Consider the following 27,369-nt stretch of genomic DNA (forward strand, 5'->3'; position numbering starts at 1 on the left):
CTTCAATAGTTAGGTGACTGAAGTGGCAATTCACAGAAATAAACAGAACCATGACATAGGGAGCTGAGGACTGTCTAGAGGATACTCTCTATGTGGAGAAAGGCAGGATCTTAAATCCCTTTTAGCTGAGGTAAATTTTCTTATATCCTCCCCCCTCCCACCAATGGGGACAGAAGAGTATAATTCCTTTTCCCTTGGAAAGGAGGGAAGCTGTACAGAACTGGTTTTGGCACGCGTGTCTACATGGGTGAATGCTTAGTGTGTAGTGTGACATCAGCTCACTTTAATTTTTTTACGGAGAGAAACTTGCACCTTGATGCTTGAAAGTCATTCGGGCATGAGGGATATATGCACCATTGTGAGCCCAAATATGCACTTCATTTGTATGTCTGGTGCCATCAGAAATTTATTCAGCAGCATGGAAGATGCCAAATCTGTAGTCTTAACAATTCTTTTTTCCTTTTTTTTTTTTTGCTTTTCTTCCCAACAGGTTTATTTTTGCAATTGCAATGTTTAAATAAATATGAATACTAAAATACTTCCAGAATTTTCCAGTTACAGCTATTTTATAAAGAACCAGACACAGTAACTGCTAACCTGAAATAATACTCGCCAATTACTCTTCTTCTTATCTAAAATAATTTCCCATACAAAAATTTATTTGGAATCATTACTTTAATACTTCATAATATACAGACTTGATTTTTTTAAATGGAAGTTCTGGTTTTGCAGTGCTTGTTTTCTGATACTTTTGCTGATCTTGGTGAAATTTTCTGTGTTAGCTCTGTTGAACTGTTCTATTTATAGTTGCCAATGTAATCCTGATTGATTCCAGAGGAGTGTGATCATAACACAACTAGAGTTATGAGGAAAGAATGTATTTGATTATTGTTAACTATCATACTTTTCCTTATTTGGCGTAAAAGACTAGTGTAGTCCTGAAGCTGAGAAATTTTACAGTTTCAATAACTAGTGTAAGAACAACACAAATGCTTCTTACTATTGCTAAATCGCTGACTAAACTGTGTACTTTGTTTACATAATTTTCAAATCGTGTATTTTAACAATTCAATATAGCAAAAACAATTGCACTTGAAAATAACTGCTACATCTTTCTTGCTTGGTGATTTCAACATGTTTATTTGAATTTTATTTCTGCTTTCTTTTAGTATTTTCCTATGCAGAAGAATAAATGGTAATTAAAATGTGCAGGATGAAAAGATGGAGCAGTCAGTGCTTGTACCACCAGGACCAGACAGCTTCCAATTCTTCACTAGAGAGTCTCTTGCAGCTATTGAACAGCGCATTGCTGCAGAAAAAGCCAAGAACCCCAAACAAGATCGCAAAGACGATGATGAAAATGGGCCAAAACCAAACAGTGACTTGGAGGCAGGAAAAACACTCCCCTTTATATATGGTGACATACCTCCAGGAATGGTGTCTGAGCCCTTGGAAGACATGGACCCATATTACATCAATAAAAAAGTGAGTCTAATATCAATGCTGTTCACGTGCCAGTGTTTGCAGTGTGTTATCATGCTCGTTTCATTTTCTTGGAGTGGATCATAGAGCTTGTTAAATCAGTTCGTTAATTTTCAGCCATTTGCCTTAATGGTTACTAGCTTTTCACCCTTTTCTTTTAATTTACCTCAAAATTTATTTCCTTGATATAACTGACTTAATATCAAAGGAACACTTACATCAAAGCTGTAGCATAATATGGGATCTTTGATTACAAGCAATATATAACACCTATGTAAACATATATACTTTGTGAGCTTCTTAAAAATGAACATACATTCATACGGAGTACACCAAAATTCTCTAAGGTTCTTCAGATTTAAAACTGACAGCGTGAAGTGATGCATAGAACATTTTGTTCACAGAAATCTGCTTTGATAGCAAATACTTAGGAAATTTATGGAATCAATGGGAAAACAAATAGATAAGCAGTGAATGTAACAAAAAGAGTATAAAAACTGATTTTAAAGTTTTAGTGAAACTGGCTGTGGGCAGGCCTGGAATCCTTTCAGAATGGTCCTGCTGCACAGCCTATAAGCAACAGAAAAAGTTCATGCTCTATAGCTGTAGCTAGATTGGGTGATACTTTAATTACTGGATTCTATGTTTGTAAAAACTGTCAATATTAAGATAGGAGTTATTTTGACTTTCACAAACTACTGTTTTCTAAGTGTCTCCGCTTGCTAAATTTCATGAGATTTATGAGTCCTATTTTGACAAGAGAGAAAGTACTGTGTGAAAGAACAGTATTTTTATCTCTATTATCTGGTGCCTCTGAAAGAGCCTTTATCTGCCATTCACAGCATATGAAGATTTATCTTCAAATCACAGTTCTACTTTTACAAAGATAAAAGATGTGTTTCTATAAAAGCAGGCCTCGTAGAGTTCTGCACTAATTGTGTCTGTTTATGATACAGTATTTTATCCCTACCTGCCCACAGCTCATCCTGGACCTTTATAGCCAAATCAGTCTGTCTTATGTTTCTGGCAATGAAAACAGACACATGATAGGTATGACCTCTGATAGATGAGCCTCTCAAGCCCTTGGGAATGGAAGACCCTTTCAGTCGCTTCAGTCCCTTCTCACAAAAACTTACTAAATCAGCCAGGTCTGGTGATAGAATTGCAAGAAATGGAGAGAAACCAGCTGAGTCAAATTCAGTCAGGTTTCTGTACTATTTGAAAGAAAGATTTTTTTTTATTTGCACACAAAATATATATGGTCCAAACACATCCCCTCTGGGATTCTCCTCTTTCTGCTGAAGTCCACGTATTCTCTCTATGCACGTGCTTTAATCTTCTGCAGGACAGAAAAAGAAGCAGCCCTGTCAGTCTAAGGCAAAAATTTCTCAACTGCTTCAATTCTCTCTGTTTTTTCTTCCTTCAGTAAGAGGAAAATAGATGTTCCTGACAGAAAATCAACATCTATTTCAATTTTCACCTGTCATTTTCCTTTAAAATATCTACTTTCTAAATTTTATTATCTAGCTCTATGTGAATTCTGGAAATACTTATGTTTTGTTTCACTTGTATTTTGAAACTATTGGCAGCAGTTGATGCTCCTGCAAGTCTCAGAAGGAGAAATAATTTGAGAAAAGCTCGTAACAGGAGTAAACATCTCTAGGAAGATGCATAGGAATGCTCAATGTATTTATCTCTGTAATGTTTTACATTTCAGCTTCTTCTTTACCCCTCTCTGAATTCCATCTTGTTAAGCCAAGTCCATCAGCACACCCTCTCCAAAGGGACAGTGTGACAACTGCTGCGCAATCATTAGAGATGTTATGTTTCTCCCTGGTGAAGCATCCATCTGAAATGTCATGGATCTAATGAAAAACACCAGAATAAAGGAAAATGCTTCTTTGCAAAAAGGGTTAGGGCAAGTGTAGAGGATTACCAGATGCCACTGTTTTCTTCAGAGCTCTGTTAAGATCTCTGCATAAACTATAGCTGATTTGTTGACAGAAACTATCTGAAAATTTGGCTTCCAAACTTTCAAATAGGGAACACAAATGTTTGCTCACAGCACTGGTCACTATGTTTATTTGGAAAAGCTGTATAGGAATTTTAGGAATATTTTTATTATAAGCTTGGATCATTAATGAAGTCACCTATCATTTGCCTTATATGCAAATATTGCATCTCACTTGCTTTTTTTCTTTTTCCCCCTATTCTTTGTACCAAGATTGATCAAGCTCACTGTATTTTTCATGCACTGAATGTTTAAATGTCATCTAGAGTGTTTTATGTTCCATCTTTGGGACTGCTTTTTCTAAGCAAAAGGTTTGTGTGTGCCATGATTTCATGCAGTTTAATAGAGAATAAGACAGAAATATATACATATTTTGAGCTGGTTTGAGAGCCCTAATTTGTGCCTGAGGTAGGCTTGAGATGAAAATTTAAAATAAAAAAAAACATTTACCAAATAGGTATAATAGTCTTATGTTTTTGTGAGTGTGCTTCTATGCAAAACCTACCATGAAAGAGGACATATCTGTACTCAATGCTGATCTGAAGTTGAAAGGAAAAGGAAAATATTGATAACTGCTGTTTGACAGTAGGACAGCCCATTATAGCATGTTTACACACTTCATAGTATTTTTGATTTACACTGTATCACAGGTAGCCTGAAAGCCAGCAACTGTACCCTTGAAACATAATTATTTTATAGTAAAAGAATAGAATAATGTTCTCCTATACTTATGATTTCATTATACTGAAATGCTCCTGTCTGTGGTGGCCTATAACGCTGGTCTTTAGAACTGTGAGATTTAGCATCCTAAAGAGTTGCAATGGTCTTTTTTTCTTTTTTTTTTTAATCCAAAATTGATTAAAAGTGAACAAGAAGTTCACTCATGTTTTGTGTTCTGCTTCTGTATGAGTGCAAATCTGTGTGTTCCCAGTACAATAGCGCCTGCCTGCTCATGCTCAGGCTGCCATCTCAGAGGATCAGCAATGTTCACTGCATTGTCTGTAGAGAACAGAGCAGCTGGAATCCCCTAAGATCCTGACCTGCAGGCCTGAATCAAAGTCTGGTCCACTTGGTTTCACACTTTAAGGGCTGGCTCTTTTCCTCTGAACCTAGGCTGCTGCATTAAAGAGGAGGCAGAGAATAGACGGAACTAAAGTGGGTAAAATTTCACTTTCCTCCTGCTGTGATAGTTTATTGCCACTCCATGCCCTGCCTCTTGCCAGAAGGATCTGAATGATGTCTGTCAGCAAAGATGCCTCCTTTTCTCCTGGCATTTGATATCAGTCCCTAATCTCATCAAATCACTAACTCCTGGGTTTCCCAGATGAGTCTTGGGCTGCAAAAAACCCAAAAAGATTCTGTAAAATTGCTTCAATTTATTACACCAGCAAAGCTGAATGCACTAGTGATTTTGGATATGTTCATAGTTGTGAAATAATTTTTAAGTGAAAAGTTCTAGCAAAGCAAAAAAGGACTTGCTAGAAAACATTGTTTCAAAAGATAACAACAAACCCAAGAAATGGAAACTTCTCCTATGCCATGAGTGTCCTGTTCCAGCTGCTGCAAGAGCTTTTCCAGAGACCCTGAGCACCGAGCTCAGTGTTGTATCTGCTCCTGTCTTTCAGAAGGTGGAAATGCAGTGAGCTAGCAGAAAGTGCACTAAATCTAGCCTTCCAGAAACTACATTTAAAGCTAACTAGGAGGAAGGAGAGGAGAAATAAGGTTTTGGGAACTCCTTATCCCAAGAGGTTCTCAGAGACCTTATCTTTATTCAGTGTTGACTCTTCTCTCTTAGCTACATCTTCTCAAAACACTCCTCCTCCTCCTTTGCTCTGCTAAGAATTCAGTTTCTGGCTTTATTTCAATATGGCAGAAGATGGATTGAGTTTTATGTTACAGATGCAAAAGCAGAAAATCAGGGACTTCCTTTCAGGGAACTCTGAATTTATATTCACACTCCAACACTTTGAGTGTGAGTCAATTTTGTGCCTTTATAAAAATGAATAAAACATAAGGCCTGAAATCTATACATAATCCTTCATATAAAAGCATTCATGTTTCAATTTATTTAGAATTTATCTAGCTTTTCTTAGTGTATGTCTACTTTGTCCTGACAGCTTTGGGTACAATTCTTCATGTTCATCCACACTGCCTACACATTGGCTTTCATGTGGGTTGAGAGTGGAGGGAGATTTAGCAGGCATAGCAGGGAGCTTACATAGGGCATATCAGCTCTTACCTGTAGTTTTTAATGAAAATTCTCCTTCATAAATAAAGTACAGTTTTAATTCATATTTAAGGCTAGAAGTTAGAGGACCAACAAAGTCATTCTGAAAGCCCAAGTCACAAAGATGCTTTCAGTGAAAAATTAAAACTGAGGTAGGGAATTTATGTCTTGTTGGTTCTGCTTATGCAGGGCAGCAGAAAGTAGAACAGCTAAAATAGCAGCAGCTTCCAACTGAAACTGGAACTGTGCCAGCGTGCTGTTATTTTCCATAAGGCATGTTAGAAAATAGATGTATGTTTAATATGCTTGTGTTCAAAGATTTTTTTTAAAATGTAGGTTGACTAAATGAAGGTGCAGTAGTCTTAAATACAGAGTTAGTAGGAAGTGTGATTTTTATTGCATTTTGTCAACTACCTCATAATACAAAAAAGAGCATGAGTTGGAGGCGTCTGAGATGTGAGTCCTGGGGGCTGGGGACAGACCTGGCAGAGGAAATTCACCTTCCCCCTTGGGGTGTGAGGCTTTAAAACATTGTGCCAAAAAGTCATTCATCTGGCTGGTTGCTTCAGCAGTTGAAATGGAAGCTTCATGTAAGGTCAGGTCACCTGCAGGCTGTTACCTGTAAGCCCAGACTGGATGTGTAATTTGGAAACATTAGCTCAGGCTGTCCTCAGCTTCACATGCAGTTTCTCCATTTCTCTGCAGAAGTGGGAAATCATATACATATCTTATACATTCCTACACATCTTGAGTTTGTACTCAAGACAGAGTAAAGTCTGCCTGGTAGTGTCCCTTACTCCTGGGGGTTGGTTTGTAGGAGAAGGTGTTCTGTGTAGAGCTGTGATGGGGCCACAGCTCAGGGAAGAAGCCACTGGGACTGGAGCAGCTTTTCCTCACAGTTTAATCCTTGCTTCTCCTCTGTCTTCAGTAAAGCCCCATCTCCACATCTCTCTCCACTTCCTGTGGGCTTCTAGACATTCATATCTATACTTCACAGTTCTAGACTTTCCAAATCTCAGCAGACTGAAGCATTGTCCTCCTTGAACCTCCTTGGCATATTCCCAGTCTTCCAGCCTTCCTGGAAACAGTCATGTAGTTCACTGCTTACAGTCTTGAAGCAATACTTGATGTCATGGACACCAGATGAAGCCAACATACCCCTGCCCACACTTCCACTGGAATTCTAGCTTACAGCTCATTTCATCAGCAACTTAACAAAAATCAGGAAGGCTTTCTCATAGCTTATGTGCAAAATACGCAACTCTGAAAATGCAAAAAACAAAAAATGAAAAAAAAATTTTAGAAATTTTCCTGTAATTTCATTTGAATTTAGGTTATTATTCTTGCATCGTCCCTTTCACTAGATGCAGATTTCATCTGAGTTACTGAACCTTCCTTCCTTCTGCACTGTTTTTCATTCTCTTCTGATTGATCTTGCAGTTGAAGAGTACCTTAGTGACAAAAAAGAACCTGACAGCCCCCATTTTGTGTGCTGTAGTGTTAGGGCAGGTGCAGCCATCATATCCTGCAGGGGAGCACAGCAGTGTTTGCAGGGTTTGCTCTCATACTGTTTATCTTTGGCTCATGGATTTATTTAAGACATTTAACCTACAGAGTCTTCTAAAATTCTCTGAAGTAAGGCTTGAATGCCTACAAGTTTCTCTAAATTTGATTAGTTCCATAAATATTAAAAGTTAAATTTTAAAAGAATGTGTTTTCTGGGAAATTTTCACAGCTGGAAACCACAACTATGCAAGAGGATCATTTGGGATTATCTCTTGCTCTCCTCCAGTAAGGTATAGTCAGATTTCCAGTACTCAGAGACCCACCTAAATATGGCTGTGTATGTTACTGCTATTTCCCTCTCTCCTTAACACAAAACTCCAAAAATTAAACAAGTGGATAGTCTAATAAATCAGTTTCCAGAAGGATTTCTAGTTAGTAAGACTAAATAAAGCCCAAAAATAGGGTGGAATGCACCACCACACCCTGCTTGTGCTATTTCAAACAGTGAGAGTTTTCTGGGGTAAAGCATAAATAAAATTACAATTTCAGTTAATAATTTATGCATCTTTAATTACAAGAAACACATGAAAAGGAATATTACTTTACTGAGTCTGTTTAATGGAGAATCAATGCAAAAACATTAATGAACTGAATTTATTGCATTTTCATATGTTAGATTCATCAGGTAAGTACTGGAAATAATTTTTATTTGAAAAATTTTTGTGATTTTTGTGTTATCTGTTCAAAAATTTACAATTTTGGTGATTGTTTACTTGTAACAGTTTTAAAATGAGAATATACAGTGTACAAACTCTGATAAAATGTCTTTTCTTTCTCTTTTTCAGACCTTTATAGTATTGAATAAAGGGAAGGCAATCTTCCGATTCAGTGCCACCTCTGCCCTGTACATTTTAACACCCTTCAACCCTCTTAGAAAAATAGCTATTAAAATTTTGGTACATTCATATCCTTTTTTTAGTGGTTGCTCAAAATGAAATGAAGAAAAAAGATAATGATTTCATAATAAATTAAGGTACAGGGTCCTTCTGGGGCTATCCTCAAGATCAACTCTCCAGTCTGCTGCAGCAGTGTGCCTGAAGCCTGGCCCATGCACGCTGGTTCTCACATTCCCAAACCCTCCCAGTTGCACCATAAGCCTCTGCCAAATTTAATACATTGCCAGAAAGCACAGGCAGCATTTCTGCAGGCAGTTTGCAAAGCATCTGTACATGCAGATGGTGGACAGACTGGGGGACCATGACTGATGGGATGGTGCACAAGGTAAAGTTTTAGACTGATATGGGGGATAGCTGCCTGATGGTCCTAACAGGATGATGGGAATTTCTAGTGGCTGATGTTTTGGTGCAGTTGGTTTTTTTGCAGAACCTCAGGACTGAGAAATGTAGTTATCAAATGAAAATTTCAGTGTGACAGTAAGACTTTGAACATTGAACAAGCAGTGAAAGGCAGCAGCCTTATTAGAGAGACTGCTGACAGAATTTTCTAAGTCTTTGGAAAAAGCAAGAAACAAGGCTGATGGTTGCTGGCTCAGAACACCTTTTACTCTGAACTCCTGGGAAGTTAAAGCAGTGTGAGAGAAGGAGAGGGTGTCAGGCTGGAGAGGAGTTAGGGAGCATTTGGGGACAGTAGCTAAGGGAGCTGACAGAGCCCTGCAGACACAGTGGTGGTGATGGTGAGAAAACACAGCCAAATTCTGTCAGATTGCAGCCTCCAATGAATGCTCATCCCTTCACATGACACTGGTTTGCAATACCTTCCAACATTGCATCTGGCTGAGTTGTGGGCAATGCTTTTCACTGCCATATTGGTTTCTGAGTTTGGTCATGGTTTTAAGTTTCTGCTAATTGTCTTCAAAGAGTATCCAGCTGGTCTTGCTGACAGTAAGAACAAAAGAAATTCCAATAGACAATATTTAATTTCAGTATTTTTCCTTCCATCTATGAACTGATGATGTAATTTATCATAGGAAAAGGTTTTCTTTCAGTATATGGACTGATTTCTTCTTACTATTGCAGTAGCTATTCTTATCTTAGATATAGGCATAGGATTGGTTTTATTTAATCTAAAACATAAGAATAGATGTGCAGGTTCTCTAATTTTCTATTTTTTAAATATTATTCATTATAGTACAAACACTGCAAATATTAAAGTGTTTTAACTAAGAAACATTAAATAAGTTCCTTTTAACAGTTCAAATCCCAGCTGCTTATACAGGATTAGCTACCTACAAAAAAAAGATGAGGGGTAAAATTTATTATTATTTTTAATAATCTTCTAATTTTTATAGAAAAAGTCTATTTCCTCCACATTTTGTGGCAGGTGTTTGGCATTTTGGCCTTTGTAACAGAAATGTGCCTTTAACTTTCAGTGTAATTAAAGGCAAGTGCTGAGCACAATTAAACTAGCACATTGGTTAGAAAACCTTCATCTGTCTGTCCTCCAAATTCTCTGAACCTCTGTATAAGGTGCTCTGATCACATGTGCCCAGACATGTGAGCAGATGTTGCTGCCCTGCAGAGAAACAGAGTGTGTCTCTTTCCAGTGCTCCCAGACTTTCCCTGCAATTATTCTCACTGCCAGTACTGAATGCAGAAACTGGTAACAGCATGAGTTTCTCTTTGCTGACTCATCTCCTGGTAGTCTGCTTTTTTTTTTTTCCCTCTTCTCTTTTGCCTGCCTGACTAGACTTAAGGCAGAACATGGAACTGAGGAGGCAGCACAAGAGTGATGGGAGATGGCCAGGCTTTGGCAATTAATAGGAAAGAATGAAAAGGTGAGAATAAGTAGAGTGTTGAGCAGCCAAAAAAAGGGAGGTGGCAGTGGTTGGAGCTGCAGAGTGTTAGAGAGTTCTGTTAGAAAGAATTGGGGAGGTGCTCTAGAGAAAATGGGTAAGTGCTCCTGTGCAAGGCTCTGGAAGCCTAAATTACAGTATTCCTCAGTGTGGCCTGACTGCCAGACAGTATCTGTGAAACCAGTTGGCAATATTTGGTTTTTTCCCAATTGTTTCATCTTCCACCAATCCACACAGTCGATGAGAGACTTCAGCTGCTCCTGTAATTGATCAGCTTGAGGCTGTGTGGTGCCTCTGCATGCCTGTATGGGAAAAAGGCAGTACAGTTCCATGAAGAAGTCATCACAGATCAGATTTTTTTGTCTATGAGTATAGTTGAATTGTTATAGAACAAAAAATAGTAAATTAAGGGAATATTGAGCTTGTAAATCAATCACTCAAAATGTGGGATAGGACAGGAGAGATGCACAGACATTGAATGTGACAGTTACATTTGAGATTGCCATAAGAGAAATGGTCAGTCTGTATGTCTAAGTATTTTAGCCCTTAATGATCATCTGCCCCCTTTCAGAGTGAACAGCACTTTGGTGACTTTTGGCTCCCAGATGTGGCAGGTTTTGTAAAGAGTGAGCAACGTGCAAGGACCTACCTGTGGCCCTTGTTATGAGTGGTGCCATGGTACTGAGCTGTAAGCACACAGCACACTGCACAGGGGTAAAACCTCAGCTCTCCTAAGAGCACATTGCGCTTCTAACTCTTTCATGAGATGACTGAAACTGCAGCCAGGCATCTCCAACTTGGACTCAAAATGGATTCTCTATATTTAAAGGAATTTCCTAATTAAATTAAAACAGGCTCTTTAGACCTGTCTATGGATTGTGATGACAAACACTGTAATACATTCTAATAATTTATTCTAAGATTTTTACTCTACAGAGTTTGTATGGAGACATGATCTTCAAAACTAGTTAAGTCAATTACTGAAATATACCAAAATGTCCACTGCTGGATCAGCCATTTAGGCAAAGGGCACGCACCTTTCTGTGAGAATCAGGCAGCTAATTCCTTCCCTTTGATCTGAGTGTTTATTGAAAAGTTATGCTAAAGTTTGAATTTTCAGCTGCTCTAAGCAAAGATCTTAATGATTGCAGAATTTTCTGAGAAGTTTAGATCGTGGTGCTATTTTTCTTTTTTCATTTTGTTTTTCTTTATGGTATAAAAATATACCCAAAACAATCAAGTGCTATCTATTTGATTTTAAAAAAAATTAAATCCTGGGCTCTCAGATACAAGTTTAGCTGTGAAGAGCTTTCTTTAGTTTAAACTTTTCTTTTCCAGATATGGTGATGCAAGGAGTTTTAAGGAATAAATAATTTAGAGAGATGACTAGAGGAAAAATAAGTTAACCATTTGGTCTAAATGTGTAGCAGCGCTTATTTTTTGCTGCCCTCATGTGGCCATTTTGAGCCAGGTTTTTGTCTAGTTTGGTTACTTCAGTATTTCCAAATGTTTGAATTGAGGTTATTGCCACAAAAAGGGAAGAACTGCACTGTCTGAAAAGGCAGTGATCTGGTGGACAAAGAACATTGCATTGAATATTATGAAGCCCCAGTAGATTATTCCACCTCCCTAGAACCAGCCCCTCTGAGCTGTTAGTCTGGATTTCATAGTCCCAGAGTGCCTAAATGTTTCTTGCTGGCACATCAAGTAAAAATTAATTTCATTCTAATCTTCACCAGTTTTCTATGCTTTTCAAGCAATTCATGCAACTATTGAAGCATTTTCAAATTATAGCATTAGTAGAAACAGATACACTGATTTTGCTGGGTTTTGAGAGAGACAAAAAGTAGTACTAGAAAACTATTCACTGAGCTATCTATGGATTTCTGTTCACTGATTGAAGCATTAAGCTGGTGTTAGGAAAACATTGAATGCACTCACTTCAGCAACTAAAAACTTTATTCTATGTTTTATTTCTGTGGTTTCAACAGACTGGGTGTGCTGGGTAGTGACTCAGCTCAGCTCTGACTCTGGGTAAATAGAGGAAACTTTTTTTCCCCTTGCATATGCCAGCTCTTTAGTACCAAGCCTGTAGAAGTGAAGGACTAACACTTATTCAGTCATGCCAAGTACTTAAGGCAAACTGTGTATTCCTGCAAGTTATTTGGGTTTTGGCAGTTGCTCAACTCATGTTATCTCTCAGGGTGTGAGAGCCATCTCCTTTCAGGACCAGCTGAAAACAAAATATCAAGACACCAGCAAAGCAACATCAGTGTCAACAAATCGAGACCAATATTAAAGTCTAATGTACTAAAGTGAAAAATACAAGGTTAAGCAAAGTGTATGTCAGTGTTTACCAAAGCCTAAAAGTTTTGTGAAAGTGGCAGTATTTTACTGTACCTAAACCATGGCTGATGTGATATTGTGTGAATGGCTACTGTGTTTTCCTTAACTGTACCTACATTATTCAGCATGCTTATCATGTGCACTATTTTGACCAACTGTGTATTTATGACCATGAGTAACCCTCCAGACTGGACAAAGAATGTAGAGTAAGTTGCAAATTATTTCAATATATATCTTTGTCTGTTCCTCTAGGAGTTACCATGCCAGTAACTGCAGTGCAAGATGTGCTAGCAGGAGCTATCATGAGGCACTATGACTATTTCCTCTCTGAACGATGCAGAAATGTTGAATAATTATTTGAATCTCATTCTAATAGAACAATTGGGTAGAAAAACCATGAAAATAGTTTACAGATAGCATTCTACTGAGATTCCACTAGTTTTCTCCATGGTTTAGCCCTACCCATTGTTTTTACCCTACCTTACACCATTGCATTAGTAGAAGAACCGTGGGCACTTCAATGTTCATGTCAGTTAAGAGCAGCATACAAGCAAAAGTATTACTGAAGTGAGAATGAGAATTCAGTGCACACTTGCATCCTTCCCTCTTTAGAGCCAAGACCAGGTGTTTTACATGTTGGTGACTCAGTATCCAGTAACTTATGCTCACAGCTTTCTCACTCAACAGTAAAGGACCTAGTAGTGTATACTTTTAAACTGAATGTCACCTATGAATTTTAATCTGTTATTTATTTGATAAATTTATTTATTTTTATTTATATACAAGATTACTGTATTTTTTTATCTGGCTGTGAAATAAAAAACTCATTTGATCATCACATTTCTCTCATAATACCACTGTAAAATATTGCTACTGATTTTGATTAAATTTTCCTGTATTTTTCAGGTATACTTTCACTGGCATTTACACATTTGAGTCACTAATAAAAATCATTGCAAGGGGCTTTTGCTTAGAAGATTTTACTTTTCTTCGAGATCCGTGGAACTGGCTTGATTTCACTGTCATTACCTTTGCGTAAGTTCTTGTTTTTTGCTTTTTCTTGGAAAGAGAAGGGCAAAAAGGGCATGAAATTAGTATCGATACATACCAATTTTGTTAAATGGAAATTCTTTTATGGACTTACTTTTGTCTAAAACAATTTTCACTTTCAAAAATGCGTATTTTGATGTAAACATAAATACTGCAGAAGCCATTAGTACAGCTAGTATTAGAGAGGCTAATTTCATGTCCTGCTTTTTTTTTTTTTCTGAGCAGAAAAGGAGCTTCCCTTTGACTTCATTCTCCAAACTTACCAATCTAGTCTAGATAAATTTTAGGCTTTCAAAGTAAAATCAGTGTGATACATTTCAGAGACATTTAATTTAGCTGAAGGCTCTGAAAGTATATTGATGCAAGGCAAACTGCAGTGAAAGGTAAACCTCTGACTGTTGCTGTTTAAGTTTTTGCTAAAAACGCCAAAGCGGTCTTGATGAAAGACCCAAGTAAGTAGCATAAACTTTGCCTAAATTCTGAATAACTGTGATTTAATCCTACAGGTATGTAACAGAATTTGTAAACCTAGGCAATGTTTCAGCTCTTCGAACTTTCAGAGTATTGAGAGCTTTGAAAACTATTTCTGTAATTCCAGGTAAGAAGTAACTGGTGTAAGGTGTTAGGCCCCTTTTACCTCCCAACTGTTCCTTTTTATCCTGTCATTGTGTTTGTGTGTGAACTCCCCTATTACAGATATGTGACAGAGTTTGTGGACCTGGGCAATGTCTCAGCGTTGAGAACATTCAGAGTTCTCCGAGCTTTGAAAACAATATCAGTCATTCCAGGTGAGAGCGAGGTTAAACACTGAGGCTGACTTTAATTCAATGAAACAGAATTCATATTTTTTAAATATAAATCTTATTTCTTTCCACAAAAAAAAGCAGGAATCAGAAGATATCAGGATTTACTGAAATCTCTGATTCATTGCTTTTGAAAATGAGCATTTTCCTTTTGAAATCAGCCTTTGAGTTTAACAGATTCTTGCATGAGACATTGCAGTACACAGTGTGTGTGGTTTGCATCGTATGACGTCAAGCTTTCTTCTCCACATTCAATGAGTATTAGTAACCCTAAAGTTTTCTTACCCATGTGTATCCTACCTACATGACGTTATGTGGTATTTTTCGTGAATATCTGTGTCTGAAAAATAAAACTGTTTGAAATGTTGACTTACAAAGAAGATGAAGGAATAAGATAATAAAGAATAGCATGGGTGTTGCATGGGGGATTTATTATCTTAAAAATCTACAATTTTCCAAACCATTTCCAGTTTTATAGCATTAAATTTGAATCCTTTTTATTGTTGAACAGGCTTTTTACTACTGTCTTCTAAAAGTAGCATGTTATAAAACTGATAGTAGTAAAGGTTTGGAGCAAGATGTATTGACAAATGAAAAGAAAGATGTTTACCTGAGATCAGTGTACAGCATGAATAAAAAATAATTGCTTGTTTTATCATTGAAACAAGTTGTTTTGAAATATATGCAACTCATTCCATTCACAGTTTCAAGTGGACATAAATTTCAGCTGTTTATTCATTTTCACAAGAGAAAAAGCTCTTCACAAAAATGTTGTTTCACAGACATTACAATCATGTATTTGGGCTTCTGCATGAAATCTATAACTTTTCTGGGAGACATTGTAAATTTTGTGCTTTGAAAAAGTTTCCGACATCAGAATAAAAACTCCTTTCCATTTGCAGGCCTGAAGACTATTGTAGGAGCCCTGATTCAGTCTGTGAAGAAGCTCTCAGATGTCATGATCCTGACTGTGTTTTGTCTGAGTGTATTTGCACTGATAGGGCTGCAGCTGTTCATGGGCAACCTGAGGAATAAATGCCTGCAGTGGCCTCCAGAAAATTTTACTTTGGAAACAAATATTACTTCCCAGCTAAACAGCACCATAGGTGAAAATGGTACATTGCTTAATTCAACAGTGACTCCATTTGACTGGAAGGGGTACATTGAAGATGAAAGTAAGTATTGTCTGCAGAATTCTCACTGAAGTGGTTTGTGGCTGACCCAGTTCTTAGAAGGAAGGAGGGGAAGGGACAATACATTTTGTTAAGACAGAGTCAGAGAAATATTTTCTCTCTCATACGTCTGCTCTAAAGGCCTGCATGGAAGAGGGAGCAAGGAACATGGTCTTGCTGCTTGGAATAGCTCTTTTTGTCAACTCCATCTGCCAAATTCTCATCTCCCCTGAGACAGAAAAGTCTTAAAATTTAATGCTCACAGTTCATGTTGTGAGACAGGTTTGCAGAGACTGTAGATGTAAATTAAGAACTAAAGGGGAGAGAGACATAGAAAAGATATTACAGTGACCAGAAGAGAAGTCGTGGGGTCTCTAGATGAGTCTCCTCACTTGGGTATCCTTTCCAGTGCAGCAGTGACCACAACACTTTTCCCACAGCATCTCTGTGATTTTTATTATCATCTCCTCAAATTCCCTAGAGCTTGCTCCTTCTTACAGTGCTATTAGCACTAATTGGAGTGCCCTTTGATCAGAATGGGTGCTGCACGGCTGCCTAGTTTTTAAGCTTGTACATGCACGTTATTAGGTCACTTAATATAAAGCCACAAGCAAAGAATAGAAAAAAGGAGGAGAAAAAGAGATGAATCTCACACCAGAGACAATTCCTTCCTGTGAGCACCTGCTGTGGCAATAGTGTGTTTGCAAGTGTCATGTCATGAGAATAAAAGTGACATGAAGGACACAGGAAAAATAGTGCCACAGAGGCTCTGGAAAACAATGCCACAGCAGCTTATGTGTAAGGCTGCAGGGAAAATGAAGGGCAGGATAGAGAAGTGCAATTGGAACAAAATAGAGACTGAGGCACCTAAGGCACTGCAGGGCAGCCAGGACTGACTAATTAAGGCTAAATGTCTACAGCCAAAAAGCTAAATAATATCCTGTTCACATAAATAAATTATTGACCAGGAAGACAGAATTACCCCTGTATTTAGCATTACTGCAGTTGCTACCGGAATACTATATAAAGTTCAATTTAGATAGAAAGTTGAAAAAAATGGAGGAAGTTCAAAAAAGAGCAGAATGATTAAAGGCTTGGAAAACATGCTTTATACCAAGATAGACCAGGAGCTCAGCCTACTTAGCATATCAAAGAGAAGGTTTAAGGGGTGATTTGATCACAGTTAAAAAAAAATCCATAGGGAACAGAATTTTCATCGTAGACATATCTTTGATCTAGCAGGCAGAGATATAACAGGTTCAACAGCTGCAAGTCAAAGGCAGACAAATTTTGAATAGAAGTGAGACAGCTTCTAACTGTGATCACACAGCTAATCAATGACTACGATGGATTATAATTTGAATTCCCTAAACCAATCTTTCTGTGAAACTCAATTTACTTGAACATGTGAATTCATGGAGATCCCATGCTATGGGGTATGACAGTCTAAGCAGTCTCCTAATGAAGGCCTAGACTTCAAGGCCAAACTTAATTTCCTGACTTTTTAACAAAGAATTTATAAACTTAAGTTCTGATTTCATTTGATTTAAAGAAGACCTGAAGCCCCCTGAAAATAAAGCTTAATTGAATTTGTTCCAGGAAATACTTTATTGAATGGCTACATCTGCCTTTGGTATATTTACAGAATTTCATATGCATTATGAAATTTATAATGAAATTACAAGTCTTATTTTGAATTTAATAAGGTTTTCCTTGCCTACCAGCAGTTTCAAAGAGAAAAATTATCTTCTCACAGCTTCCTGCTCTCTTTTTGCATGTGGGTGGGCAGACAGGATGCAAAAACCAGCTGCTTCACAGGGCAATAAGCTGTTCTTTACCTGCAGCTCAGAGCAGTGCAATAGCAGTGTCTTTTGTAGGAATTATGGAAGTTATGATGCCATTATTTGTGTATGCTATGCAGAAAAAGGCATGTGAGCCCTAATTTTACCAGTGAGCTCATTTTTGGAGACACCATTTAGAGGGTCTTTACGTAAGCATTCCTGTCATTAATGAGTCTGGCACTTTCTTCCCCCCTCCACCCTTTTTCTTTTTCCAAGATAAGAGTTTTGATAAACTTAGCTCCAGATAAGCTGAGGTTTCTTTCCATAAGCAATTTTTTTCTGAAAAAAAAGCATCTCAAAATCTATTTCATGAAATAACATTTATTCTCTGTGTTTCTCATATTATACCCTATGCTTACTCAAACAGCTTTAATCTTGCTTGAAGTTAGGTGCTCACCTATCAGGGAGCTTTTCCCATTTCCCAATCAATTAAACAGGAGCCAAGCTTACACCCTTGGTGTAATGAGGAATTTTTCACTTATCTTTGGTATACATGCTTATACTGCTCAGCTTGTGTGTTATAAAAATTTTCCTATTATGATAATATTTTGAGCACTTGCCCAAGTGTATCAGTGCACTCAGAAAAAGCCTGTGTGGCTCTGGTTTCTGTGGAGCTGGAAAGAGAAGCAGTCTTGCAGGGCACATCTTCTCTGAAGCACAGAACCTGAATGCAGAGCTGCTGTAGCAGCTCAGCTCAGCTGCTGCAGTGCTGATCAGGACTGACTGCTCCATGTAAACCGCATCAAGGCAGCTTTGAACTCTTCCCAACAAGCTGCTATGTTCCAGCATGTTTTAATCATGATTAGCTGACATAAGGCAGAATAAAATTTGCTTCCTAAGGGTCAGCTGTGTCCAGCATCCTGTCAGCTTTCTGTTTACAGCCGTGCTTCAGCACGGAGCAGCTCTGCAATGCACACCAGCCCAGAGTGACAGCAGCCACACACAGGGCTGTGCTATTGGCGCAGCACAGGGGATTGTTCCCTGTGAGATATGGATACATCATTAGACACTGAAAATTAGTCCTTTGCAAAGTGTCAGAACAAGGTCTACTTACAGCTTAAAGACTCACTTTTCCAAATGGTGAATTTTGCTCACAGGATGGAGTGATGAGGCTGGCCCAGGTACTGTTTCCCTTCTGCAGCAAATCAATATGTGCTGAGCCAGCAGCTTGTGACACCTCCTCAGACTCAGAATTCCTTAGTGCCTGTAGTAGCCTGGCTTGGGCAGCACAGGCAGAGTCAAGCTGAAACTCAGCTGCACTCATTTTCAAAGGATATAATTTTAAGGGAATCTAACGGGACAGTTAAATGGCAAAGAAATCCAACATGAGGTTTAAATGGTCTCAGAAAGCAAAAAAGGTACCACCCTGATTCTGAGGCTGCTGTGATTCAGAAGTGTTGGAGCCAGGGAGGTGCTCAGAGGAGCATCACCACTGTCCCTGCCCTGTCCTTACAGACTACCTGAGGCAATATTTTGGATTCCATCAGAAATGGGACACATGGTCTGACCCTGTATAAAAAACATCCTTCTTCCTGTGACCAAATGGGAGATTGTTATTACAGGAGAAGCTTGTCCTATGATAATTCTTCCAAAAATCAAGAACTTTAGCAATCAAGACTGTAGGTATCTGCTTTGAAGGGGAAAAGAAAAACACTTCTCAAGGATACAGTCAAGATGAATCTTAATAAGCACAAAGTTTTTCTCATCTCTTTGTTCTTCTAAGAAGAGATAGGTCAATGTCATTGTTATTTAAACCATCTAAAATGTCTTTTAACTATGGCATTGCTGTACAGACATTGGGATGATTGGTTGCAGGGTGATTTGGTGGAACTTTACCAATTTATTTTACTAAGGTGTTCAATAATTTTGTCATGTACTCCTAAAATCTTACTTAAAAAGTTGTGGCTGCTGCAGTAATTATGTCTGAGTTAAATTTAGGTGTATGCCAGGGCCTTCATACTGCAATGTATGCACACCCATGGCCATCAGAGCGACTGGAAGCTGGGTAGGTTTTTGCAGGGTTTACATATTTGATAACTGTCACAAGTGCTCGTGAGCAACAAACTGAAACCCCTGGAAATACTGATCAGGAAGTTTTGAAGAAATTATGAAAACATTTTTTTAGATAGATTGTAATTATTCTAATAAACAACTGTACATTATTTCAAAAAGGACTGATTAGCTCAGTGATCAGACAGAAGGGAGAATCCACATCCAGAAGCATTTGACAGAATTTTTAGTAAATTTTGGCATTTTAACAGTGAGTGCTGTGAGTGATAATGCTTAGTGAAATTCATTATGTCATTTACTCTAAAACTGTTATCCTGCTGAGAAAATAGCACTGCTTGTTTAAAATTGGGTCAGAAATCACCTTAAAACTTTTAGAGATAATGGCTATGGTTTGAATTTTATAATTTTTTTAATTCTTTTTGAAACAGGTCATTTTTATTTTCTGGAAGGGCAAAATGATGCTCTGCTTTGTGGAAACAGCTCTGATGCTGGGTAAGAACGAATTTCATCATATTATTGCACCGTGTAGAAATTAGATCTATATTCCATAGATGCACAGTTCTAGTGGGGGTTATTTTGAGTGACCACTTCCTTTCACATAAGAAAGACTTTTATACTGGGCTTAAGTTCTGTATTCTTGATCAGAGCTCAGTGGACTGCTCGGTAAACTGAGTGTTTGCATGATGAATAAGTAATTTAGTATCAGTATAGCTCCTGCCTGGTAGATAAATAAAGAAAGAGCAATACCTGATGATGAAACCTGGCAAAACATGTTATTTTGCAGTTCTGGCTGCACAAATGAGTACACTAACATCCAGGTGATAATATTAAAATATGATTAAATAGGTAATGTCCAGTTTGTCTTTGTAGGCAGTGCCCAGAAGGATATACTTGTGTGAAAGCTGGCAGAAATCCCAATTATGGCTACACAAGTTTTGACACATTCAGCTGGGCATTCTTGTCACTGTTTCGGCTAATGACTCAGGACTTCTGGGAAAACCTTTATCAATTGGTGAGAAATTTTTAATGAAAAATAGACCAAATATGTTTGTATCAGTGATGCAAAAGGACAAGAGTCTATTTTCTTATCTGAATTTTAACAGTATGAAAAAAATAACTGCTAACATATACTTGTTTATAAATGTATTATTATTTCCAGACTCTTCGTGCTGCTGGGAAGACATACATGATATTTTTTGTTCTGGTGATTTTTCTGGGCTCTTTCTATCTGATAAACCTGATCCTGGCTGTGGTCGCCATGGCCTATGAAGAACAGAACCAAGCAACCTTGGAAGAAGCAGAGCAGAAGGAGGCAGAATTTCAACAGATGCTGGAACAACTGAAGAAGCAACAAGAAGCAGCACAGGTATCATTTATGGTGTAATAATGCAGGACTGTGAGGAAGTGAGTTTACTGGAGATATTCAACTTCTGCTTCCCAAAACTGGAAATACAAAGCACCCTGTTGGTCTTTCCATGACTGAGTTAGCTCAGAGGTTTTCTATTCTGCACTGAAGAAGGGTATATTCAAAACTAGGTATGGGCTGTTCACTCTGTTTTTCTAGTCTAGTGCAATTAATGCAGTCTGGTCAATTTCTGCATTTAGAATTTACTCATGAATGATGAGAGAAGTCTATGACCAACACATATCTTGAGTCAACTGATTAATAGTAATTAGAAGAAAAACCTAGGGAGAGGATACCCTATGGAAAGTGTTGGGAAGTGGGACTTCTGGAGTAGAAATTATGTATAAGTAAATAAAAGAAAGGAAAACATTAGTTCATGGTTTGCTCAATTCCTTCTGCACCATGGCAGGCAGCAGCGGTGGCAGCAGCAGCAGTAACAGCATCTGCAGAGTCCAGGGAGCCCAGTGCTGGAGGAGAAGCAGGAGGCCTCTCAGAAAGCTCCTCAGACGCGTCAAAATTGAGTTCAAAGAGTGCAAAAGAGAGGAGAAATAGAAGGAAAAAAAGGAAACAGAAAGAGCAGTCTGGAGGAGAGGAAAAAGATGAAGATGAATTTCACAAGTCTGAATCAGAAGACAGCATCAGAAGGAAAGGTTTCCGATTGTCTATTGAAGGCAATAGACTGACATACGAAAAGAAATATTCTTCTCCACATCAGGTATTGCCTATAGTTTTTTTTTGGTAAAAGCATATTTAAAGCATCATAGGCTGTTGCAAAACTCTTTTAGTCTTCCTAAAGTACAGTAATATGATTCTGCTTCATAAACAAAGGAAATTCTGATACTTTATATTACTGTTGCTAGGGCTTGAGAGGAAGTGCTCTAGCTGCTAGATTGCCTTGTAAAAAAAACCCTCAGAATTAAATGTAACCTCATATCTCTGTTATTTTAATGGCATTATTTAAAAATAATATTAAAATATTCTCTGATTATGTAGGGTTCCTTTTAGCATGATTACATATAACTGGTTGAAATGCTACAATATTTTTCTGTTATGATAGTCTCACATTTTCCTCTTGTTTCAATGATGTTTGAGCCAACGTTTGTCACTATGGGCAAGATCCCTCATACATGAAACAGAGTGCATGTATGGACTTCCTTTTTTTCTCAGTGGGAATTATGCAACTAATCTAGTTGGCAACTTCAGCTGAAAAAGGAGTGTTCAGCACTGGTTTTGTCTTAAGAATCCATAAACAGTGATACTTCTATCTGCAAAATATATTTCTAATGAAATACATGCAAAAATTTCACAGCAGCGTGTAGCTTCCGGGTAATATGGTTACTCTTATTTAAGAAAAAAAGAAAACCAATGCTAATCTAATAACAGTGCTAAGCTTGAGGATTTCAGCTAATATTCACATATTTTTTATTTACCTGCAGTCTTTGCTGAGCATTCGTGGCTCGCTGTTTTCCCCAAGGCGCAACAGCAGAACAAGTCTTTTCAGCTTCAGAGGTCGAGCAAAGGATGTAGGATCAGAAAATGACTTTGCTGATGATGAGCACAGCACTTTTGAAGACAACGACAGCAGAAGAGATTCTCTCTTTGTGCCGCGCAGGCACGGAGAAAGGCGCAACAGCAACATCAGCCAGGCCAGTAGGTCATCCAGGATGCTGGCAGTGTTTCCAGTGAATGGGAAGATGCACAGCACCGTGGATTGCAATGGGGTGGTTTCCCTGGTTGGTGGACCATCTGTTCCTACATCGCCTGTTGGACAGCTTCTGCCAGAGGTGATAATAGATAAGCCAGCTACTGATGACAATGTAAGAAAGTTTTAAATAGCTCAGGCATGGTGGCCTTTTCTTACTGCACCAGCCAGTGTTTTCTACAGAATGGAACCCTTGGCAATGCTTCCTGGTTGGTCAAGCTATGAATGCTCCTGCATCTTGTAAACTCTTTAGTTAATAAAGCAGCTAAGATAGGTTTGCAAGCTAAGCATTTACTTACAAATATTCACATAACTAACAAATGCAAGTCACAGTTTCCAAGTCATAGAATAATAACTTACACATTCATAAAAATGCTATGCTTCCCTGTATTACTGTGCCATACTTTCCTTTAGCTGATCTAAAGGTCCATTTAGCTATTGTAGTTGATATGCAATGGAAAATATTATACAAAAATGTTATATAACTGCAATCAATATGATGCTGTATTACCACTATCAAAATTAGCATTATTAGTTAATTTTGATATCACTCTTCCTTATCAGCCTGGTTAAAAATGTAAGGAAGTTGTCAATTCCTTACTACCATTTATTTCTCATTCCTATATATTTTCCATCCATTTTTGGTGGAGTATTGTAGAATAGACAACAAAGAGTTCATTGGAAGATCAAAGTTCAATACATACTTCTAAAAATGCAAATGTCTGCGTGAACATATTGGCAGCACATATTGCTGCCATTCTCTTACCATACAAAGGTAAGAGAAAATGTCTCCAAAAAATTTCTTGCTTAGTTCAAATTTGTCTACTCAGACTGCTAAAAAGTACTAGCATGAGGAAGCATGAGGAAGTCAGACTTTTCTTACTTGCTACAGTTTGATTAGGAGAAAAGACTATTATGTTGCATACCCCAGAATATCCTGTCAACAGGAGCAAGGAAAAAAAAATTACAGTTTGAAAAATTTTGTGCGATATTTTGGACTCAACCCTTTTCCATTTGTTTAAATTTGTTTAAATGTTTAAAGACTTTTCATATCTTAAAGAAAAAAATGCAAAAATTGAGTAAATAAACTCTCTGTCAATCTTCAACTGTAGGTACCTGTGACCCAATGGAATTCTAAAATTATTTAAAAGTTACTGAAAAGTAATAAAAGTCCGACATGATCAAATATGAAGTGCACGGAGCACGTGTCCAAGCTAAGACACTACTAACAGGCTTATGTCGTATTTGCTTATCTGGTTGTTTCTCCAAAGTAGTCTCATCTACTCTCGTTCTCGGTATAGGGCACCACGACAGAACCAGAAATGAGGAAGAGAATATCAGGTTCTTTTCACGTTTCTATGGACTTCTTGGAAGATCCAGCTTTAAGGGAAAGAGCCATGAGTATTGCTAGCATCCTCACAAACACTGTGGAAGGTGTGTACTATGCATAGCTTAATATTTAATACTGTTTTTCCCATAGATTTCTAAAAGTTTGAGTTGAAACTTGAAAACAGATTTAAAATAGCTTAAGTACAGATAACATCCAACAAACTGACATGTATTTATCAGTAAAATCAAAACTCTTTATTTACTAAGGTTATTACATAACTAAGCATTAAAGTTATTATATAAGGAAGCATTTTGTCTCATTGTTTTGTCACCATCTAACTCATGTGCATGGTCATAACTGAGTGGGTACTTATGCATAGTAATTAAAAATGTATTATTGGACACAAAAAAACCCACTGAACATTTTTCAAACATATGCAACTCTTGTTAAAATATATAAGCCTTTTTACAGTTATATTGGTTCAGTCATTCTGTAAAGCTACTCTAGGTGATCAAAATGGTTTTCTTCTTGAATTCAGAATGAGCATTTTCACTTAAATGGTACAAATTTCAGAATAAAAAATATTTTCATACTTGAACAGTAGGTGAGAGAAACAACCTGAAGTGTAATCAAGGAAAAATTAAATGCATAATACAAACCAATGCATCAGCTGACGCTGATGGGCATAGTGATTGTAATACAAAGAAGTTGTGCTTGACAGATAAGCTTTGAACATAGCAAATATATTCAATAGCAATTTTTAAAGGCTTTCCTTAAAAGCCCTGTGGAATGGGGGCTTAAAGGAGGTTGATCAGTACCACTGCAGACTGAAAACTTGACTGGTACAATTCATATTTGAATGAGCAATGTTAGAGAAATCACATAGTTACAAATATAAACTTTCTTTTCCCCACAGAACTTGAAGAATCAAGACAGAAATGCCCACCATGTTGGTATAAATTTGCAAATATTTTCTTGATCTGGGACTGCAGTCCGCATTGGTTAAAAGTTAAGCATATCGTCAACTTAGTGGTAATGGACCCATTTGTTGACCTGGCTATTACAATTTGCATTGTTTTAAATACACTCTTTATGGCTATGGAACATTATCCAATGACCGAAGAATTCAATAATGTACTTTCAGTTGGAAATCTGGTAAGTTTGTTGGGGTTTTACATTCATGATTTGGAAGGAAGTGTGCCTGTAATAAGTGAAAGAAAAGGTTTTAACAGCTTTTTGGGTATTTACTGGCCTTCAGATATAAGTATCAGAAACATTTTTGGAAATTTGACTGTCAACCCTGACTCATGTAGCTTAGGATACTGTAAAATCAATATACTGCTGTATTCTGCAAAATCAAATTAAAAATTTAAAAATTGGCTCCAATGCTACATTAAGTAATGTCCATCTTAAGCAGAGTTTGATTTGTGTAGCTACTAAACCAGGAAATACATTGTTTCCATGAAACAGACACTATGCAAATAAATGCAGTGTTAATTTCTCAATCAATACATTACAAATCTTTAAATTATGAATGTGTTTTTAATTGCTGTTTCCTGAGCAGAAACTTACAATTGATAAAAGATCCCTTTAAAAGCATTTCTAGAATTTTCTTGTGCAAAAGTCTTTTTATATGGATAAGTGGATTGTTTTCTTCCTATGTTTTATGTAAAAAAAATATCCCACAGTACTTTTTCCTCTCCTATTTTTTATTGTTTTTATGCTCTGATAATTAGTAAGACGTATTTTCCTCAGGTTGTCAGCTGTATTTTCTCCCTTTCTCTCTGCTTCAAAAAGATAAATTATTCAAGATTTCATGAGTTAACTTTTTGTAGCTCTCCTGCTTTTGAACTGACATGTTTGATCACATAGAAGTATCTGCAGCTACAGTCCTACTTTATCTCCTTCTTGAAGAATTGATTTCTTATAATGTGATTTTTAATAATCCTTGTTTCGTAATGAGGAACAAATAGATCATGTAAATAACTACAAAATTTGAGGGGGAGAATTAATACAAAATTGTACAATTGATTTTCATATACTTAATATAAGGGAAATGCCGAACCTCTGTTTCTTTATAAAATGTAAAATCTTGTAGCATTTTATAAGTTTGTTTTCCAAACAAGAAAATTCCATATAAATCTTCGTGTACCTCTGACTACAAAGGGAGTGTGCAAGAACCTGTCCATAGGCACCACATTCTTCCAGTTTTAGGCTCCCTGGCATAAACCCCTTCTGCAATAGAGAGGATCTCAGAGCTTGCCTCCTCCAGCAGCTCCACTTTAATGCTTCTTGTGCTGTTCTGATTGTTAGGAACCTGTCAGCATTTCAAACTGTATCATTTTTATCATTTTATGTCATCTTAAAAATTGGTAACCTTTCCCTCTCTGGTGTTTGTATCTAGAGTGTAAAGACTGTAACAATCTATCTTGAGTATTGGTGTTCCTAGGCAGAGCAAGTCAGACTTCTTTCCTGTCTCCTGATTATCCCACTTAGATTATTCTCTTTAGCTGTCCTATTTTCTTTTCAGCTTGCTGAAAAATGGGTTATCAAAACCAGAAAAAAAAAAAAAAAACCAAAAAAAACCTTTCAGAGCAGGGCTCAAGCAGTTTTTAACTTTAGTGACTTTAGTACATTCCTATCCTAAAAGAAATTCTCCCAAGAATTCTTTCAGGGCTACTCAGGGTTATTACTTTGGTGTGTCTTAAATTTAATTCCTACTTCATTCAGCATATAAACTCATGATGAGAAACCACTCCCAGCAGCACTTTGTTTAAAATGCATTCTTAAATATTCTTTAATTCCTGTCATTGAAGTGTCTGAGCCAACCAGCTTTGCTGCTACTTCTGGGCACATCCAGGTAGAAGTTACTCAGCTTCAAGAAATTGTTGTACCTCAGCACATCATAATGTATCTCAGTTGCTGTATCAACTGAGGTACATTATAATATACCATTTATTCATCTGGCATAAATAATCACAGCTCTGTTGAACTGAACTATAGGCGGGTCATAGCAGGCAAGAAGCTGCCCCCCTTTAGTCTTAGATTTGGCCGAATTTGTATACCAAGAAAGAGCAATACCATATAATTTCTTGGAAAGCGCTCTGGTTTATGTTCTGAAAATCAAATTTGGGACATTGTACTGCACATGAGAAAGTCCATGTCGTTTAAATGTTATAAAACAGAAGTTCATGCAATTTGCTTAGTATAAAACTTAATTGATAGAAAAATTACCTGGTTTTCTGACACTTGTTAAGGGAAGGTGGGCATAATAAATCACTACAGTAAATATAACTATTTTTAAGTATTTCTTTTGGATAACACATAGCTTGAATTAAACTAGAATGGAGTATTATGTTTCACCTTGCAATAACAAACTGCCTTTTGAACCCAGGTCTTCACTGGAATCTTCACAGCAGAAATGTTTCTCAAGATAATTGCAATGGATCCTTACTATTATTTCCAGGAAGGCTGGAATATTTTTGATGGCTTTATTGTAACCCTTAGCTTGGTTGAACTTGGTCTTGCGGATGTGGAAGGACTATCTGTTCTTCGGTCATTCAGATTGGTAAATATACTTCAATTGTACTGATTTTTCAATGTGGCTTCATGAAAATAATATTATTTTTGTCTTAAAAACTTTGCTTGATCTTTGCCATGACATTGATCCTG

At 37.3% G+C, this 27,369-nt stretch overlaps 1 protein-coding gene across 5 annotated transcripts in view; it reads left to right on the forward strand.

Annotated features, from left to right (window-relative positions):
- LOC139593719 (sodium channel protein type 1 subunit alpha) overlaps positions 1-27,369 on the forward strand; it is an 89,550-nt gene that overhangs the window by 24,788 nt on the left and 37,393 nt on the right. For 2 of the 5 annotated variants that reach the window (XM_071434983.1, XM_071434985.1), the window contains 14 exons: positions 1,170-1,485; positions 8,072-8,189; positions 12,500-12,590; positions 13,291-13,419; positions 14,131-14,222; positions 15,140-15,412; positions 19,689-19,752; positions 20,131-20,272; positions 20,420-20,626; positions 21,075-21,380; positions 22,102-22,482; positions 23,669-23,801; positions 24,614-24,852; positions 27,092-27,265. In XM_071434983.1, the coding sequence (XP_071291084.1) occupies positions 1,222-1,485; positions 8,072-8,189; positions 12,500-12,590; positions 13,291-13,419; positions 14,131-14,222; positions 15,140-15,412; positions 19,689-19,752; positions 20,131-20,272; positions 20,420-20,626; positions 21,075-21,380; positions 22,102-22,482; positions 23,669-23,801; positions 24,614-24,852; positions 27,092-27,265 (2,613 nt within the window). In that variant the 5' untranslated portion in view covers positions 1,170-1,221. Of the gene's footprint in view, positions 1-1,169; positions 1,486-8,071; positions 8,190-12,499; positions 12,591-13,290; positions 13,420-13,940; positions 14,033-14,130; positions 14,223-15,139; positions 15,413-19,688; positions 19,753-20,130; positions 20,273-20,419; positions 20,627-21,074; positions 21,381-22,101; positions 22,483-23,668; positions 23,802-24,613; positions 24,853-27,091; positions 27,266-27,369 lie in introns of all 5 variants that reach the window. The other 3 variants (XM_071434984.1, XM_071434988.1, XM_071434986.1) reach the window with 3 other exon arrangements.

Source organism: Agelaius tricolor, unplaced genomic scaffold (genome assembly GCF_023055355.1).
Source record: "Agelaius tricolor isolate 1412-34295 unplaced genomic scaffold, bAgeTri1.0.p SCAF_10, whole genome shotgun sequence".
Lineage (NCBI taxonomy): Eukaryota > Metazoa > Chordata > Aves > Passeriformes > Icteridae > Agelaius > Agelaius tricolor.